We start from the raw sequence: 16,742 nt of genomic DNA on the forward strand, positions 1-16,742 counted from the left end.
TTCAAAGCCGTTGGAAACTGCCACCACCGTTTGCCAGCTGATGATGTGACCAGTTTATTGTTATTAAGTGTGGTGTTCGCAAGCCAAGCCGGAAACACGGTGAGACGCAGTACAGACATTTTTGTATTAAAAAACAGAATGGGGAAGAAGCCTCCCCGGAAGAATGTTATGCAGAATCTACAGGACCTCTCGCACAAAAATAATTTGTTCTCCCTTCTAGAACTCATCCCTGTCAAAATCCTAGCCCATGGGGCTGCTCCCACCTAGCCCATGGCACTCCTCCCCTGGAGGAGTGCCAAGGAAAGGGTCCAGCACAGGGCACAGAGGGCAACAACGCACAGCCGTGGGGGAAAGTAATGGGTTAAGTCTGGGCAGGAAAATACATTATTGCTGGAGAGGAGGGGGAAGAGAGAGAGAGAGGCACCAATATAGGAACGAATGAGGAGGAACCCCTCAAAAGACGCACAAGGTAGGTACCCATTTATTCTGCACATCTGGAGTAAAAGCCTTCTTCGGGGGAATTCATTTGCAAAGGAGCTTTTAAAAAAAGAAAGGAGAGAGACATGGCTTTATTGCTATGTTGCCCCGACGAAGATTCTGAAAGCAAAAGGCGTTGGGCAGAATAATAGTTAAAAAACAACCACCAGATACCTTCTGCACCTAAGGAGGTTTCTGGAAGTGAGCGGCCAGGAATGCCTGAGCTACAATTCCCACCATCTCCAGCCACACGGAACTGTGGCTGGGGATGAGGGGAGTTGTAGTCCAACAACAGCTGCAGAGCCCAGGTTGCCTTCGTGTTCCTGCTGATGTGTCTGCGCATCCAAAACGGAACCACTTCGACAGAGACTTGGACGTGGCCGTTCCCAACAAGCGCGCCTTCCTCGGCCGGAGTGGCGGGCCCCCCCCCTCTCCCCTACGCTTGAGGCCCCTCTTAAGATGTGTGAAAGAATATTACAGTCAGCCTGGAATGTCCCACCCACAGTGCAAAGTGTTGAGAGTCCTTCCCGCTGCCTGACTCCTCTCTCCGCGCGGAGTCACAGTGCAAGGCAAAAGACTTCTGCCCCCAGGGGGCCGCCCGGTCTCCCCCGTGCCCCAAGACTGAAGCAGCAGCAGCAGGCGGGGAGGAGGCCGATTCCGCTCCCCCACCTGCCCCGGGGAAGAGGAAGCAGCCCTTCATTTCCTGGCGGCTGGGGCAGGGCGGGGGCCTCGGCTCTCCCACACCTCCCGGATGGTACGGCGGACTTCGCGGGGCAACTGGAGGGTCTCCGAGTGGCACTGGAGGATGTGTTGCTTGACGGCAGCCAGGCTGACGCGCCGCAGGGTGGACTCACAGACCATGCAGACCAGCTGGCCGGCGGCGGCATCAAAGTCCATGAGGAAGCGAGAACGCCAGGCGGGGTTGACGCTCTCGGCCAGCAGAGGGGCCCCCTGCTTGCCCACCGCAGCAGCGGCTGCCCGCTGGCCCGGTTTGGCACCACAGTCTTTGAGGATGCTGCCGGCAGGGTTGCCCTGGCTGGGGCCGAGGCGGCCGGAAGGGTGTGGGGAGCGAAGCCGCAGCAGAGAGACGGAGCAGTCACGATCTGGGGTGGGGCGGGAGGAGAGAAGACGCAGCTGATTGCGGGGTGGGGGAATGCGGAGGACGTGCGTCCCTCCCTGGCTCGCCCAAGACTGCCTACTGCCCCATTTCACATATTTACGCCCCGCCCCTCCAGCACGCCACTATTCAGGGCAGCTCACAACATTAACAGAATAGACACAATGACACAAAGGAATAAGATGCGTGCAAGTGAACACCAGGCTGAAGCCACATTTAAAGCTGCACATTTTAAAAGCCAGCGTGGTGTAGTGGCTAGAGTGCTGGACTAGGACCGGGGAGACCCGAGTTCAAATCCCCCTTCAGCCATAATACTAGCTGGGTGACTCTGGGCCAGTCACTTCTCTCTCAGCCTAACCTACTACACAGGGTTGTTGTGAGAAAGAGACTCAAGAATGTAGTACACCGCTCTGGGCTCCTTGGAGGAAGAGCGGGATATAAATGTAAATAAATAAATAAATAAATAAATAAATAAATAAATAAATAAATAAATAATACCACCATTTGTTAAGGACTCGATGTCTGGATAAAACAAACCAGTCAATAATACCATTTAAAGCCAAAAACTAAAAACACACACCACCCTAACAGATAGAAGCATTGGCTATAACTTATATCTCTATAGCCACAGAGAGAGAGAGAGAGAGAGCGCGCTTATATGCCCCATCCCTTATGAAACTGACTCTTCTGGACAGAGCTTAATCAGGGTCAGCCCTTACCCGTTCTTCCCTTCCTGGCACCTGGTTTAGCACTGGCGTTCTGAGCTGGCTCTGGAATTAGAAAGGACATCAGTCATGCCTATGCAACACACACACGATCAGAATACCCCAATCCCGGGAGAGTGAACTTCCCTGCTTTGGCACACAGGAAGCTGCCTTCTACCGAGTCAGACCTTTGGCCCATCTAGCTCAGGAAGAGAACTGGTCTGGTGGGAGCAAGCCTGACTTGTCCCCTTAGCTAAGCAGGGTCCGCCCTGGTTGCACATGAATGGGAGACTAGAAGTGTGAGCACTGTCAGAGATTCCCCTTAGGGGATGGAGCTGCTCTGGGAAGTGCAGAAGAAGGTTCCAAGTTCCCTCCTTGGCAGCATCTCCAAGATAGGGCTGAGAGAGAGAGTCCTGCCTGCAACCTTGGAGAAGCTGCTGCCAGTCTGTGAAGACAATCCTGAGCAAGATGGACCTATGGTCTGACTCAGTATATGGCAGCTTCCTATGTTTTGTCTACCCAGACTGGCAGCGGCTTCTCCAAGGTTACAGGCAGGAGTCCCTCTCAGCCCTATCTTGGAGAGGCCAGGGAGGGAACTTGGGACCTTCTGCACGCAAGCCTACGGGTGCTCTTCTTCTGAGCACCCGTTGATCAAAAAGTGGGATGCACATCAAAAAAGGAAGCAGAAGCAGCAACATACTACCCGAGCGCTCCTCACCTGGCTGAGGCCGGCAGTAGAGCTTTAAGGCGAACCCAGCTGGGAAGGTCCCATCGGTGAAGATCCGTATTTCGGCAGGCGCTGAACCTGGGACGCCACCTTGTGAAGGCCATTCCTTTCCTGGGAAGCAAAGACAAGCAGCAGGACGTGAACACACAGAGCCACGGGACCTCAGGGATCAGCGGGTCCCCCCCACCCCTCAAAACAAACAAACAATCAACCCCTCAAGCGGCTCAAAGCACTGTGCGGGAGGATGGAGCGATCCTCATCGTTTTGGGTGTTTCTGTGGAATGGTGGCACATGTTGAACGGTGCGCGAGGAGGAGGAGACGACGACGACAAGGAGGCCCAGTCGTGGCTGAAAACCTGCTACCCAGAATGCAGAGGCCCCCGCCCAACAGCCCCACGAGTACCTGAGTCCTTGCTGGTCTGCTTGCCTTTCGCGGCCTTGGCATTGCCCGAGCTGTGCCACCTCCTCTGCCCTTGCGCCTGCCGCCTAGGGTTGAAGCTGAAAGCCTCTGCCAAAAAAACACCCCAAAAGGAAAACGTGACCAGGCTGCAGCAGGTAGGGAGAAACACACACACACACACACACAGAGCCAAACCTCAGTATATCACAGTTTGAATCCTGCCTTCTCTCTCTCTCTCTCTCTCATACACACACACACATGAGCATTCAACACAAATCAAAAGACAGAACTAGGGATAGATAGATTTCTCTGTTTCCAGAAGGGGGACAAACCTACTACTACTACTACAACCTTGGAGAAGCTGCTGCCAGTCTGTGAAGACAATACTGAGCTAGATAGACCAATGGTCTGACTCAATATATGGCAGCTTCCTATGTTACTACGAATATTTACATACCGCTCTTCAAACAGAGTTCTCAAAGTGGTTTATATAGATATAGATAAATACATGAGACAGCACCCTGTCCCCAATGGGCTCGCAATCTAAAAAGAAACACAAAGGTAGACCCCAGCAACAGCCACTGGAGGGATGCTGTGCTGGGGATGGGGAGGGCCAGTTGCTCTCCCCATTTTAAAGAAGCGCCTCCCGGCCCCGGTAGCTGTGACTGAATATGAACATTAACCTTTCCAAAGTTACTCTTTTGTCATGATGGGTTTTAGCAACATTAATAGGCTGTAAGTTATACAATGAGTACATTTACACAGTTTTTAGAAAACAAGGGGAAACGTGGCTCTTCGCCCAGGCTTTTATAGGAGAGCACCGCTTTTGCTGCTGCTGCTGCATTGTTTTAATTATATTATACACTGCTTTGGAGTTATTTCAATGAAAAGCGGTATAGAAACTGAACAATAAAGGAATTCCGTTTCTGCTGCATACGTGGATTTTCATAATTTTTTAAAAAAAGAACCCAAAATGTTAGGACTGGGCACCCCGTGGTCGGTTGGGATGAAGAGCAAGTCTGAGGTCTGAAGAGGCTGAAGGCTCCTGGTCCACGGTGCGCCCTCACCAGCACCCTCCCCCAGACCCTGCCGCTCACCACAGCTTGGCTTCATCGGTCCCCGTTTCCGACTTGCTGGCTGCTCTTCCGAATCCAAAAGCACTTCAATCTCAGCTGGCTTCTTGGTTTCAATGGGATTCCCTGGAGGAAGGGAAGGAAGCGTCAGAGAGCGGAAGCAAAGAGTGCACCACATATAGGGCTGGTTTTATTCCACAGCTGTACCAGACAACTGCCGAAACCCGGCCCCTTTCAGCCTTCGGTTAAATAACACAACCGCACATTCCAAGTTTCTAGTGCTGCAGGTTGCAAATACATGATTCGAAGCCTGCGGACAGTGAGATCTTAGAAGCCAGCGCAGGAGCGGGAGAAGGCTCTGAGAGTCCAGGCCTTTTCCAGCTGGTCGTCTGTCCCCAGGACTAGCAGAAGCAGGCATCTGCAGGTCAGCTTTGGTTTCTGCCAGGTAACTGGATTATTCTCACGGCACAGGAGTATACAGAGCCCCGATTCTGTAGCGGTCAGGCAATGGCTCAGTGGCAGAGCGTCTGCTTGGCATGCAGAAGGTCCCAGGTTCAATCCCTGGCAGCATCTCCAAGTCGGGCTGGAGAGACTCCTGCTTGAAACCCTGGAAAGCTGCTGCCAGTCAGGGCAGACAATACTGAGCTGGGTGGATGAAGGCCCTGTCTCAATAGGTGGCAGGTTTACCCAGGAGGGGCCAGAGTTCAGCGAAAGAGGATCTGCTTGGCATGCAGAAGGTCCCAGACGCGTTGGAAGAACTTAATAACGAAGCCTTTTAACAGGACCAGAGTTTTCTTTTTTTTTTAAATTAGGAAACAAAACCTCCTGCTCTTTGCCAGCACCACCCAGGCCCAGCCAGCCAGTGAGGGCGCAACAACCCTGGGGGGTTTACCTGCAGGACGCAACTGTGTCTGGGCCTCCGGGAGCGCCGCCCCTTCACTCCAGGCCTCCAGGATGTTGCGCTTCTCTTCCAGGCTGAAGTCCAGCGAGTGGGCGTGATGCTGAAGGATGTGTTCACGGGCCATCATGGGGCCCGAGGCTCTCAGGACGCCCCCGCAGACCATGCACACCAGCCGGTCGTGGGCAGAGCTCTTGGCTATCAGGTATTCCTGCCGCCAGGAGCCGCTGGGTTCTTCCTGGGCGGCCCTGGGCACCGAGGCTGGAACCATCCGCTCTCCTGGGGTGAGAAGAGGGGTGTGTGAGGAGGAAGAGTCCAGAAGAACAGCCCTGCTGGATCAGGCCCAAGGCCCAGCTCGTCCAGCATCCCGTTTCCCCCAGATTTATTTTATTCTGTATTTATTGTTAAATGTGTATACCGCCTTCCACTAAAATCTCAAGGCGGTTTACAAGACAATTCAAGCAAACTATAAAGACTGCCCAAGAATTAAACTGAAATATAAAAATACAAATCTAATTTTTTTAAAAAAACAAAACCCGATGTACACGGTAACCATAAGAATCAAAGCAGCAGCGACAACACACTCACGTAAATGCCTGGGTAAAAAGCAGTGTTCCCTCTTAACAGGGGTTCCCAGATGTTGTTGACTACAACGCCCAGCGTCCCCATCTGCAACGGCCTTTGCTTGGGGATTATGGGAGTTGTAGTCAACAACATCTGAGAATCCTTGTTAGAGGGAACATTGGTAAAAGGCCAAGGTTTTACTTGCTTTCTACACCCTGTGATGGGGACTGGGGAGCGGAGGTTGGCCGGGAGAGCGTTCCAGAAGTCCGGGGGCAGTAACTGAGAAGGCCCTGTCCAACGTGGACAGAAGGCAAACCTCCCTCATTGCTGGCATACGGAGCAGGGCCTTCCCCCCCACCCCGATGACCCCGTTGATGACTTTCCAATGACCAGATGCCTCTGGGAAGCCCACAGGCAAGAGACCAGCGTCCCCTCTAACAGGGATTCCCAGGTGTTGCTGACTACAACTCCCAGAATCCCCCCCCATGGCTTCTGCTTGGGGGTTATGGGAGTTACGGTCAACAACATCTGGGATTCCCTGTGAGAGAGAACACTGCAAGAGACTCTATGCCGGGGTACAGAAGACAGGAAGCTGCCTTCAACCCAGCCAGACCCTGGCTCCATCTTGCTCAGGACTGTCCTACCCTAACTGGCAGCGGCTAAGGTTTCAGGCAGGCGTCTCTCCCAGCCCTACCTGGAGATGCTGGCAGGGATGGAAGCTGGGACCCTCTGCATGCAGAGAAGACGCTCCGCCACTGAGCTATGGCCCCTTCCCCGAAGGGACAGCGCTCACATGTAGCCACCCATCCAAATGCAAACCAGGGCAGACCCAGCTTAACAACAGGGACAATCCCAGCTCACTGCTGCAGAGCCAGCCGCCCTCTCGCTATCTCTGCTTTATACTGTTCGCAGGGGACAGGAAGGGGCCATCCCTGAGGATCAGCTCTGCACGCAGAAGGAAGGCCCCAGGTTCTGGAGAAAGAAGCCTGTCCGAAACCCAGGAGAGCTGCTGCCGGGCAGTGTGGGAAATACGGAGCTCAGCGGAACAGCCCGACACTGGAACTCAGCCAAGATATGTGTATGCCAAATAACTGCCTATTATTCCCCTGCCTTCCCTTCTCTGCAGTCTCCCCTGTGTCTCTTTGTAGCTTGGGAGCTCCTTGGGGCAGAGCACTGTCTCCTCCTTAGCATGCACACAGATGGCACGAAAATACCACTGCCACCACCACATTTCCACAGCCTTCTCAGAGCTGGTGGGACCAGTTTCCAACACAGACGGCTGCCTCTGTATGCTGGGAGGCCCAGAGGAGCGTCTCTGTGGTGGGGGTCTCTGTGCAAACACACACACACACATTTTCTGTGGGGCACGCTCCCTACCTCTGCCCACAGGGTCTGCACGGGCTCCATCCTGCCTGAGTGGGGCACAAACAGGCAGACGAGCATCCGGGACTGTTTTCTCCTTCTCTTCTTCCGTCTCACACTTCAGGGAGACCTCAATGTAGTCCAGCAAAGGAGCCTCTGCCTTCAGTGCCATGGGAGATTCTGGGGTGGGGAGGGGGGGTGCCACACAGAAGCCCAGCTGGGGAAGAAAGAAAAGCGTCAGAGGGTCCCCAGTCCCTCTCCACCTCGAATTCCTCCTCCTTTTCTTCTTCTCTCCAGAAACAAAATATTCGGGGCAAAATTAAAGCAGGGGGTGGGGGACAGCAAAGCAAGAGGCAGACACACTGACGGAGGGGATGTGTGCTAATATGGCACACAGGGTCAGGATTTTAGAGTTAGAAAGAGCCCGTGAAGGTCTTGGGCTATAAGACCCCTGCTCACTACTGGAGGAGAACTCAAGGGGGAAATGAAAAAGACTAACCCGGAGACACCCCTTGTCAGTCTGTCCTCAAAATAACTTCAAAAAAACCAACCACCTTTCCGTTTTTTGATATGAAACTAGCTGATCAATCACCCCTGTGAACTGAGCAGAGAGACCCCTTTTAATTTGAATTCTTTACTGACATTTAGGAGAGCCCTAAAGACCTAACTGTTCAGCCTGGCCTTCTAGGGTTTTGAATTGTTTTAATAGGTTTTTAATGTATGGGGGTTTTATAAGGTTTTGAATGGTTTTATTTTTTTAGCTGCTTTATTGCATTTTAAAATCTTTGTTCCCAATCATTGATTGATTGATTTTAACTGTTTTGCGTTATTTGTGAACCGCCCTAAGCTATTTTGTAAGGGCAGTCTAGAAACTGAACAAACAAACAAACGAATAAATAAAGTGGTGATTTATCTTCTATTTAGCAGGCGGAGAGCAACTGGCCCTCTCCAACCCCAGCACAGCATCCCAGCATCCCAGTGGCTGGTGCTGGTATCTGCCTTATGTTTCTTTTAAGATTGTGAGCCCTTTGGGGACAGGGGTTCACCTTATTGATGTATTAATTATTTTTCTATGTCATCCGCTTTGGGAACTTTGGTTGAAGAGCGGTATATAAATATCCGTAGTAGTATTAAATATTAAATTAAGTCTGCATGAGAAATGTAGGTGCTGCCTGGAGACCCTGAAGGATTTAGGAAGCACAGAAAACGTCCTTCTACCGAGTCAGACCCTTGGTCCGTCTAGCTCAGTATTGTCAAAACAGACTGGCAGCGGCTTCTCCAGGGTTGCAAGCAGGAGTCTCTCTCAGTCCTGTCTGGAGATGCTGCCAGGGAGGGAACTGGGAACTTTCTTTGAAAGCAGGCAGATGATCTTCCCAGAGCAGCCCCATCCCCTCAGGGGAATATCTTACTGTGCTCAGTGTTCCTTCTAACAGGGATTCCCAGATGTTGTTGACTGCAACTCCCATAATCCCCAGGCATAAGCCATTGGAGGTGGGGATTCTGGGAGTTGTAGTCCATTCAAATGCATTGTGTCCATTCAAATGCATTGTGTCCATTCAAATGCATTGTGTCAATTCAAATGCAAAGGGTGGACCATTAATGCTTGCTACCACCAGACCAGCCCTCTTCCCTTTTGCCAGCACTGTGTTGTCTTCTTTTACTCCTCATGCCTGCAACTGCCTCTGAGAGGCCACCTTTCCAACTTCTTTCAAATCCCTCCCCAAAATACATCTTTTCTGTGCAGCCTTTGGCAAAACTCCCACACTGTGCACGTTGTCCCGAATATATTTTAAATATATTTATAAACAAGAGACTGTATAGTTTAACAAACAAAAGCTGAAGGGTTTTTGTTTTTTTTTTAAGTTTAAAAACAAAAACAAAACAAACCAAAACCAAAACCAAAACACTTTTTTAAAAAGTTTGCAAACAAGTCAAAGTTCAGTTGCCAGTCCCACTGTAGAAAATCTGGCCTCGCCAAATTAATTACCCCAAAGCTTCCGTTTAATCCATGTGCCAATTAAAGCGTGCAGCCCAGCTTCCTGCAAGCTGCTAGCTCCACCTGCCGCCCCTGTCAAGAGAACTTCCAGCTCTTCAAATATCTCAGACAAGCCTAGGGGGGGAAGTTATTCCGCTCACAAATTCTAACCTTCAGCCTCTTCACAAGGGCTAATTTGTCCCAAGGAATCTGCTAGGAAAAGGGCACGGTTTCTGAACAAGTCAGAGAAGATCAGGAACCTGGAGATGATCACAGTTTCCACTGCAAAGGCTTTCCCTCTTGTCTTTCTACCTCCAACCCGAAGTATTTACTTATCTTTTCTCATGATGAAATCTTTGTCTGGGATGAAATCCTAGACAAGGGAGGCCAAGTAAGCAGAGATCCTGGGAAGCAAACAGGCTGAGCCTGGAAACTGTATTACTGGGGGGCAGAGGGAGCAGAGCAATTTTGTCTGTTTGATCCATTCTAAATATGATTTAGGTGAATTGGGTGGACACGGTTTGCAACCAGCTCGAGAGCGTGAACCCTCCTTTTTTCTTTTTTTCTTTTTGCTGAACATAAGAATTCAAAACATCATGAACTACTCTTTTTGAAATTATTCTTTGGCTTCCTTGCTCAAGATCCTTTTAAATAAACCAGACTCCTGTTTCCAATCCAGCTCATCCACCACAAGGGCTAGAAACTTGGTTCATTTCAAAACAAAGGCCCTCTCCATCTGTTGCTACTCTTTACCTTGCAAAGGGAATGGAAAAGAGAAGGCTGCCTTGGGCTTTGATTCTTTCCTACCTGCCAGAGAAAGCACTTTGGGACTGGAATTCACTTGGTGCAGACTGAACAAAGGAGCTGGACGAAGCAGCAAGATCACTCACACCACTGGGAAAAAAGAAAACAAAGAAAGAGAGTCATTGTATTAGCTACAGAGGTCCCCCACTTCCGCCTTCCCCCACAAAATTCCCCATGACTCTTTGACACAGCCAAAGAGATTTATTCTCCCCCAAACCCAGGAACTGCATTTCCAACCTGAAATCACCCCCCCGCCCCCAATATCCTCCTCTTTCCCACCCCAGAGCCAGGCTCTCCTCCCCCCCCATGTGGCCAGCCCCTCCTCTACTCAGGCATCTCCTACCTCAGCCCTCTCCCCAACCAGCCAGCCCATCTCTGGAGATTCCTCCATCCCCACCCACCTGTGCCATGTGCCATATCTCCAAAGTCAGCCAGCCAGCCCCCCCATGTGCCTCCCACAGCAACCCTTCCCCCTAACAGGGATTCTCCTCCTCCTCCTCCATTTCCAAGCTCACCCCCACAAGATGCCCTCAGGCTCCCATCCACTCAGGTGGGGGGGGGGAGCGGGGGCGGGGAGAAAGCAACCTCTCCCCCCCACCTTGGAAGGGGCTCCCCCTCCCCCTTCCCCAAAGGCAGGCTCCATTTCTTTCTCCTCCTCAACTATTATTATTTGTTTGCGGGGGGGGGAGTCCATATCTCTCCCCTTCCACCATGGAAGGAGCTTCCTCTCACCCCCCACCCCCAAATGGGGGGCTCCTGCAACTCTCGCCCCCCACAACCTTTGGCAAGGTCTCCCTTCTCCACCCCCCCATGGAGGCTCCTTCTCTCCTGCCTCCAACTTGGGGGGCTCCCTTGCCCCCACCCACCTGGGGGGCTGCATTTCTTTCTCCCCCACCCCCAGGCGCGTGTGTGGGGAGGGGGTGAGCAGCCCCCCACCCCCCCATATCCTCCCACCTGCAAATGCTCTGTCCTGCGGCCTTCTGGGCTCTTCTGCTAAGACTCCCCCCGACCCATTACACACATGCAGACCACCGAGCCCGCCGGCTCCCAGCTGGAGAGAGCGGCTGGTGCGGGCCGCTGGGCCGCTCTGCCCTTGCCCCGCTCGATGGTTTCATTGTCCGAGGCCGGGCCTTCTTCCTAGAGGCAGGAAATGGCTAGAGCGCACCCCAGGCTGTCCTTCCGGGTTCGGGGGAGACTGTGCTCATGCCACTCCATAAACCTACAGCCACTGCCATTGGGTGGGATCGCGTCTCCCCGCGCCGCCCAAAAGAGGGAGCGGCAAAGAGTGGAGCCCCCCCTTGCTCATTCCAGCTCAAGCCTCCCTTTGTGTGTGTTTTAAAGCACATATACGTCTTTAAACACTGGAATGCAAGGCCACAGCGGATGGAACAGAGGAAGCTGCCTCCTACTGAGTCAGATCCTTGGTCCACTTAGCTCAGTATTATCCACCCAGGCTGGCAGCAGCTTCTCCAAGGTTGCAGGCAGGAATCTCTCTCAGCCCTCTCTTGGAGATGCTGCCAGGGAGGGGACTGGGAACCTTCTTCTGCTCTTCCCAGAGGGGCTCCATCACCCAAGGGGAATATCTTGCAGTGCTCACACATCAGGTCTCCCATTCAAATGCAAACCAGAGTGCACCCTGCTTAGCAAAGTGGACAAGTCATGCTTGCTACCACCCGGCCAGCTCTCCTTGTCCCCTGAGGCTGTGACACGCTATGGAGTGCAGAATTTGGCCTGTGACGGGCCAGGCAGGACAACAGATGAGATTTGCAGCCAGCGGGGCCTCTGCCCCAGCTCTAACGAGGCACCTCAGCTTAACGAGGTCCCCCAACTGGACGAGGGTGGCCTTCGCAACCTCTTTAATGGAGGGTCCCAGCCAACGTTCCCAGTGACAGGGAATCCCAGATGTTGTCGACTACAACACCCAGCATCCCCCAGCCAAAGGCCATTGCAACTGGGGATGACGGGAGATGTAGTCAACAAGCTCAGGGTCCTGTCCAGACTCCGGTTATTGTGCCATTTGTGGGGCTTGAAATCCATAAGACTGTTAGCGTGACTCCGCAGCCACCCTTGCCTGCCAATGACATTCCGGTTTTGTTGGGGTGCATCCCCAGCCTACGGAATCCCGCATGACTTCGAGAATGGTGGACTCTTCGTGCTTGGGGGTCGGGGTTGCCCAAAAGGGCCATAATGCAGCTCCTGAATGGCAACTTTGGGTCGCCGGCATGTGTTCCTTGTCAGCATTTGAACTGGTCTTTTTTCAACGGAAAGGTCAAGAAGAGGAATTTTCAGCAATTTTGTTGAATTTTAATGTATTTTATTATGTACAAGTTATGCTTGGGGGTGGTCTTATTTATTTATTTATTTATTTATTTATTTATTTTCTTTCTTTCTTTCTTTTTCAGTGATTGGAAAGAAAGATTGTGCCGTCGGGTCAGTGTCAACCCGACTCCTAGAGATCTTGGTAGAATGCAGGAGTGGTTTGCCAGCGCCTCCAGTGTGAGGTGATGCCTTCAGCACCTTCCTATATCGCTGCTGCCACCCAATATAGGTGACTACAGATAAGGGTGGCCCTATTCCGGCTATCCAAATCCAAGTGCCTAATCTGCATATTATGTAAACTGGCTTGGAAATAACTTCTGAGCAGAAGAGTGACGGCACGTTTTGCTCCATAACTCCGCTTCTACAAGGGCTAGAGCAGGGATTCTCAGCGTTGGGTCCCCAGATGTTGTTGGACTTCAATTCCCACAATCCCCAGCCCCAGCGGCCTTTGGTTGGGGTTTATGGTAGTTGAAGTCCAAGAACATCTGGGGGCCCAATGTTGAGAATCCCTGGGCTTAGCTTTCCCCCCTTTTTTAAACAATTAAATGAAAGCTGAAATCCGGGTGGGCTCAGCAATCTGGGTGCGATGCTTAAAATCCGGGTGAGACCCGGAATTTTACTAGGCCCTTGCAGTCTTGGCAAGCTGCTTCTCCACTGCGCCCTCACAGCTCTTCAGTTATACACGTTGTTATCCTTGGTTATGTCGTACCCTCACCCACTGCTGTCATCTGATGGAGATAAGAGACAAAGGGATTCCCTGTTTTGCTTTTGTTTTTGAAATGAAAAACAGGGATTCCCAGTTGGAGGGGAGCCTGGCCCAACTGGATGAGGCCGACCACCAATGCAGCTCTCTATGCAAGGGCCCCAACTTAATCCGACTGGCCCAGCCATGCCCCCATGTGGGTGGTTGAAAAATGGCTTCCCCGGACCTCCCTTCTCAGGATGGGTTACTCTAGGCTCCCCTCCTCGCTGTCGAGCCAACCCTCTGCCTCCTGTAAAACCCCACCTTCTCTCCCTCCATGGGACCAATCCGGGCAGCGGCCCTAGTCAAGAAGACAGAGGGGAAGGGCTAGCCTGGCCAAAGCTGCACTTGGGCACCACCTGGAGGGTTAGAGGCGGACCTTCAGGCAAAGGAGCAGGCAAGGTAAGGGAGGGCAGAGGAAGAGCTGGGAGCAAGCATGGATGGCCCCCTTTGCTAAGCAGGACTCCTCTAGACACCAGACTGGTAGACCATGCATTTGTCTAAGCCCCTTCTAAAGCCATCCAAGCTGGTGGCCATCACCACATCCCGTGGCAGAGAATTCCTTGGTTTAATTATGAACTTCTGCACACCGCCGCCACCTGCACCTCCAAGGACAGCGTGGGGGCCAGAAGCACCGCCAAGCTGCGGACGTTGTCTTTCAGAGGGAGCGTGACCCCGTCCAGGACCAGATTCGCCTCATTACTTGGATGATCAGTTCTACCAACCCAGAGCACTTCTGTCTTATCTGGATTAAGTTTCAGCTTGTTTGCCCCCATCCAGTCCAGAACAGCCTCCAAGCCCCGGTTCAGAGCATCCGCTGCCTGCCTGGTGTCTGCTGACTTAAAGAATAGGTAGAGCTGGGGGTCATCAGCATACTGATGGCATCGCAGCCCACACCCAAGGATGGCCTCTCCCAGAGGTTTCATGTAAATGTTAGTCTGCAGGGCAGAATAATACCCATGTGGCACCACACAGGCCAAGGCCAAGGGGTAGAACAGGCATCCCCCAGCACCACCTTCTGAGTACGGCCCTCCAGCTAGGAGTCGAGCCACCATATAACCATGCCCCCAAGTCTCAACCCAGAGAGACATCCCAGAAGGATACCATGGGCGATGGTATCGAAAGCCGCCAAGTGGTCCAGGAGGATCAACAGAGTCACACTCCCTCTGTCTATCGCTCGGCGTAGATCATCCACCAGGGCGACCAAGGCAGTTTCCATCCCATATCCAGGTCGGAAGCCAGACTGGAAAGGGTCTAAGTGATCAGATTCATCCAGGGCTGCCTGGCACCATAATCTCCAACACCTTGCCCAAGAAGGGGAAATCTGGAACTGGCCGAAAGTTATTTAAGTCATCTGGGTCCAATGAGGGCTTTTAAAGGAGGGACCTAATAACTGCCTCTTTCAGACAAGGGGGGCCCACCCCCTGCTCTAGAGAGGCATTCACCACCCCTGCCACCCATGGACAAGCCTTCAACAACCATCAAGGGCAAGGGCCGAGGACACACGTGGTAGGCATCAGCCTTCCAAGCAGCCTGTCCGCCTCCTCAGGCAACACAGTCTGAAAACCATCCAATAGAACAAGACCAGGCGGTGCGTTGGCAACATCCAGTTCCGGCGCCGCAAAAATCTTAGCATCCAAGTCAGAACAGATATGAGCGATTTTATCTGCAAAATGGAATGCAAATTGGTCACAGCGGGCTGCCGAGGGTTCTGTTTGATGGTTTTTGGGGTCCTCACCTAGGAGGCCCAGAACCACTCGAAAAAGCTCTGTTGGATGACATTGAGCTCACGCAATGGTGGCGGAAAAATAGGATTTCTCCGTCGCCATCACTGCCATAGAGTAGGCTCTAATATGGGCTCTAGCCAGTGTTCGGTCACATTCATTCTGAGTTTTCCGCCAACGACGCTCAAGCCATCTACCAGCCTGCTTCACTGTCTGCAACTCACCCGTATACCAGGGAGTCACTTGGGCTCAGCAGGTCGGGAGAGGACGCCTAGGCATGACCGTGTCGATCGCCCGACCCATCTCCTTCTATCAGAGGGAGACCAGGGCGTCAACAGGATCATCCACTTTCTCAGCAGGAAACTCACCCAGAGCTGTCAAGAATCCATGAGGATCCAGAAGCCTCAGAGAGCAGATGACCCTAACTGGTCTCCCACCCCTGCAGAGGTATTGTGGATCCACCCTTGGAGGATTTCCGCCTGGGGGTGGGGCAGAGGATTACTTGAAGGCACAGACTGGATTTCAGGCCCTTGGTGAACTGCCCTCTGTGGGCCCCCACTGCCTGTGTCCCCCAGAGCTCACGAATGGACTTCGTTTGGTGGACAGGAGGGCAGAGAAGAGACAGAGAAATGGTCCCATATGTCTTGGCAACAGAGGATCTTCTGAAAGCTAAGTCAGCCCCCTTCCCTTCTAAAAACACATGTGTAGAGTTGGCCTGAGCCACCTAATGGCGCAGCGGGAAATGACTTGCCTAGCAAGCCTGAGGTTGGTGGTTCAAATCCCCGCTGGTACTATATCAGGCAGCAGTGATCTAGGAAGATGCTGAAAGACATCCTTGCCTTGGGAGAGAGTCTTATCACAACCAGTGGGCCTACCCTCAAATGAAACATGACCAGACTCAGCAAGAACTGGAATGTGTTTCTTTACTCGTTTTCAGCATACTGCTCCTTAACCATCAAAGCAGCATTTCTACTACTTGGATGCAAATCTTCGATATTTTCAAGATGCATCCGATGCAAAGAAAAGGCTTGGGTTTGCTGCATTTTAAAAAAGCAAATATCTGGCAGGCCTCTAATTGGTTTAAAAAGGACAATCCATTTCTGAGTCTCCCACTCTTTAAGATATTTGACTTATTCCCCCCCCCTTTAATTTTAGTACCAACACATTTTGTTTGCTAGCAACAAAGTTTGCTCTCTTTGAATTTTTGAAAACAAAAACAAAAGCCAAGCACATGCTTGCAAAAGGCTGCTCTGACCAAGTTTTTCCTCAGTGGGAAAGATGAAAGTTAAGCAACTACTTCAATTCAGTTTAGAATTCTGAAGAAACGGGAGATTTTTTAGTATCTTCTCTCCATCCACTTTCTTCTTCTTATCTCCCAGATTTAAGTTTGCAGCAGAACACGACACACTGGATTGCTATGGACTCCTGAACAAAGGCACTACATTCAATTTTTAAAAAGGCGGGGAAGGGCAGCCCAAACCTTATCCTGAGTCAGGCCCTTGGGCTCTCTCTCTCTCAGGTTCCCCTACACTGGCTGGCAGCAGCTCTCCACGGTTTCAGGCAGAGGTCTTTCCCAGGGTCACCTGCAGATGCTGCCAGATAGTGAACCCTGGGATTTCCCTGCAAGTGTGCGCTCTACTACTGAATGACCCTTTTAGGAAATCTGCTCTGGGGATCATGGTGGCACCTCTTTCAGTTGAACAAATCTTTACTCGAATACCCTAACTGATCAATTGATGATTACAGATCCTAGGCCTAGAAGTTAGCAGGGCTGGCAACCTGTTTTTAATGAGGCCCTCTTCCTGTGCCTGGCGGGTGATCAGGCTTAACCCCATCTCAGCACCACGAAAAGCTCC

General features: G+C 51.9%; 1 protein-coding gene and 1 non-coding gene across 4 annotated transcripts; one reads left to right on the forward strand and one right to left on the reverse strand.

Moving 5' to 3' along the window:
* Positions 1 to 38: 38 nt before the first annotated feature.
* On the reverse strand, positions 39 to 11,283 carry SPINDOC (spindlin interactor and repressor of chromatin binding). 3 transcript variants are annotated; one of them, XM_053277223.1, is made up of 9 exons: positions 11,123 to 11,283; positions 10,105 to 10,191; positions 7,338 to 7,539; positions 5,391 to 5,675; positions 4,523 to 4,624; positions 3,429 to 3,533; positions 3,017 to 3,136; positions 2,314 to 2,364; positions 39 to 1,580 (listed from the first exon to the last, which is right to left on the reverse strand). In XM_053277223.1, the coding sequence occupies exons 3-9, from the start codon at positions 7,492 to 7,494 to the stop codon at positions 1,174 to 1,176; spliced, it is 1,227 nt and encodes a 408-aa protein (XP_053133198.1). In that variant the 5' UTR covers positions 7,495 to 7,539; positions 10,105 to 10,191; positions 11,123 to 11,283; the 3' UTR covers positions 39 to 1,173. The 3 variants fall into 3 exon arrangements, with proteins under 3 accessions (XP_053133198.1, XP_053133197.1, XP_053133199.1); XM_053277222.1 differs by having other exon boundaries at positions 11,056 to 11,283; XM_053277224.1 differs by lacking the exon at positions 7,338 to 7,539 and having other exon boundaries at positions 11,056 to 11,283.
* TRNAA-GGC (transfer RNA alanine (anticodon GGC)) lies at positions 5,002 to 5,071 on the forward strand. The gene has a single exon. It is a non-coding gene; the product is annotated as a tRNA-Ala (tRNA).
* Positions 11,284 to 16,742: the final 5,459 nt, after the last annotated feature.

Source organism: Hemicordylus capensis, chromosome 14, assembly GCF_027244095.1.
Source record: "Hemicordylus capensis ecotype Gifberg chromosome 14, rHemCap1.1.pri, whole genome shotgun sequence".
Classification (NCBI taxonomy): Eukaryota; Metazoa; Chordata; class Lepidosauria; order Squamata; family Cordylidae; genus Hemicordylus; species Hemicordylus capensis.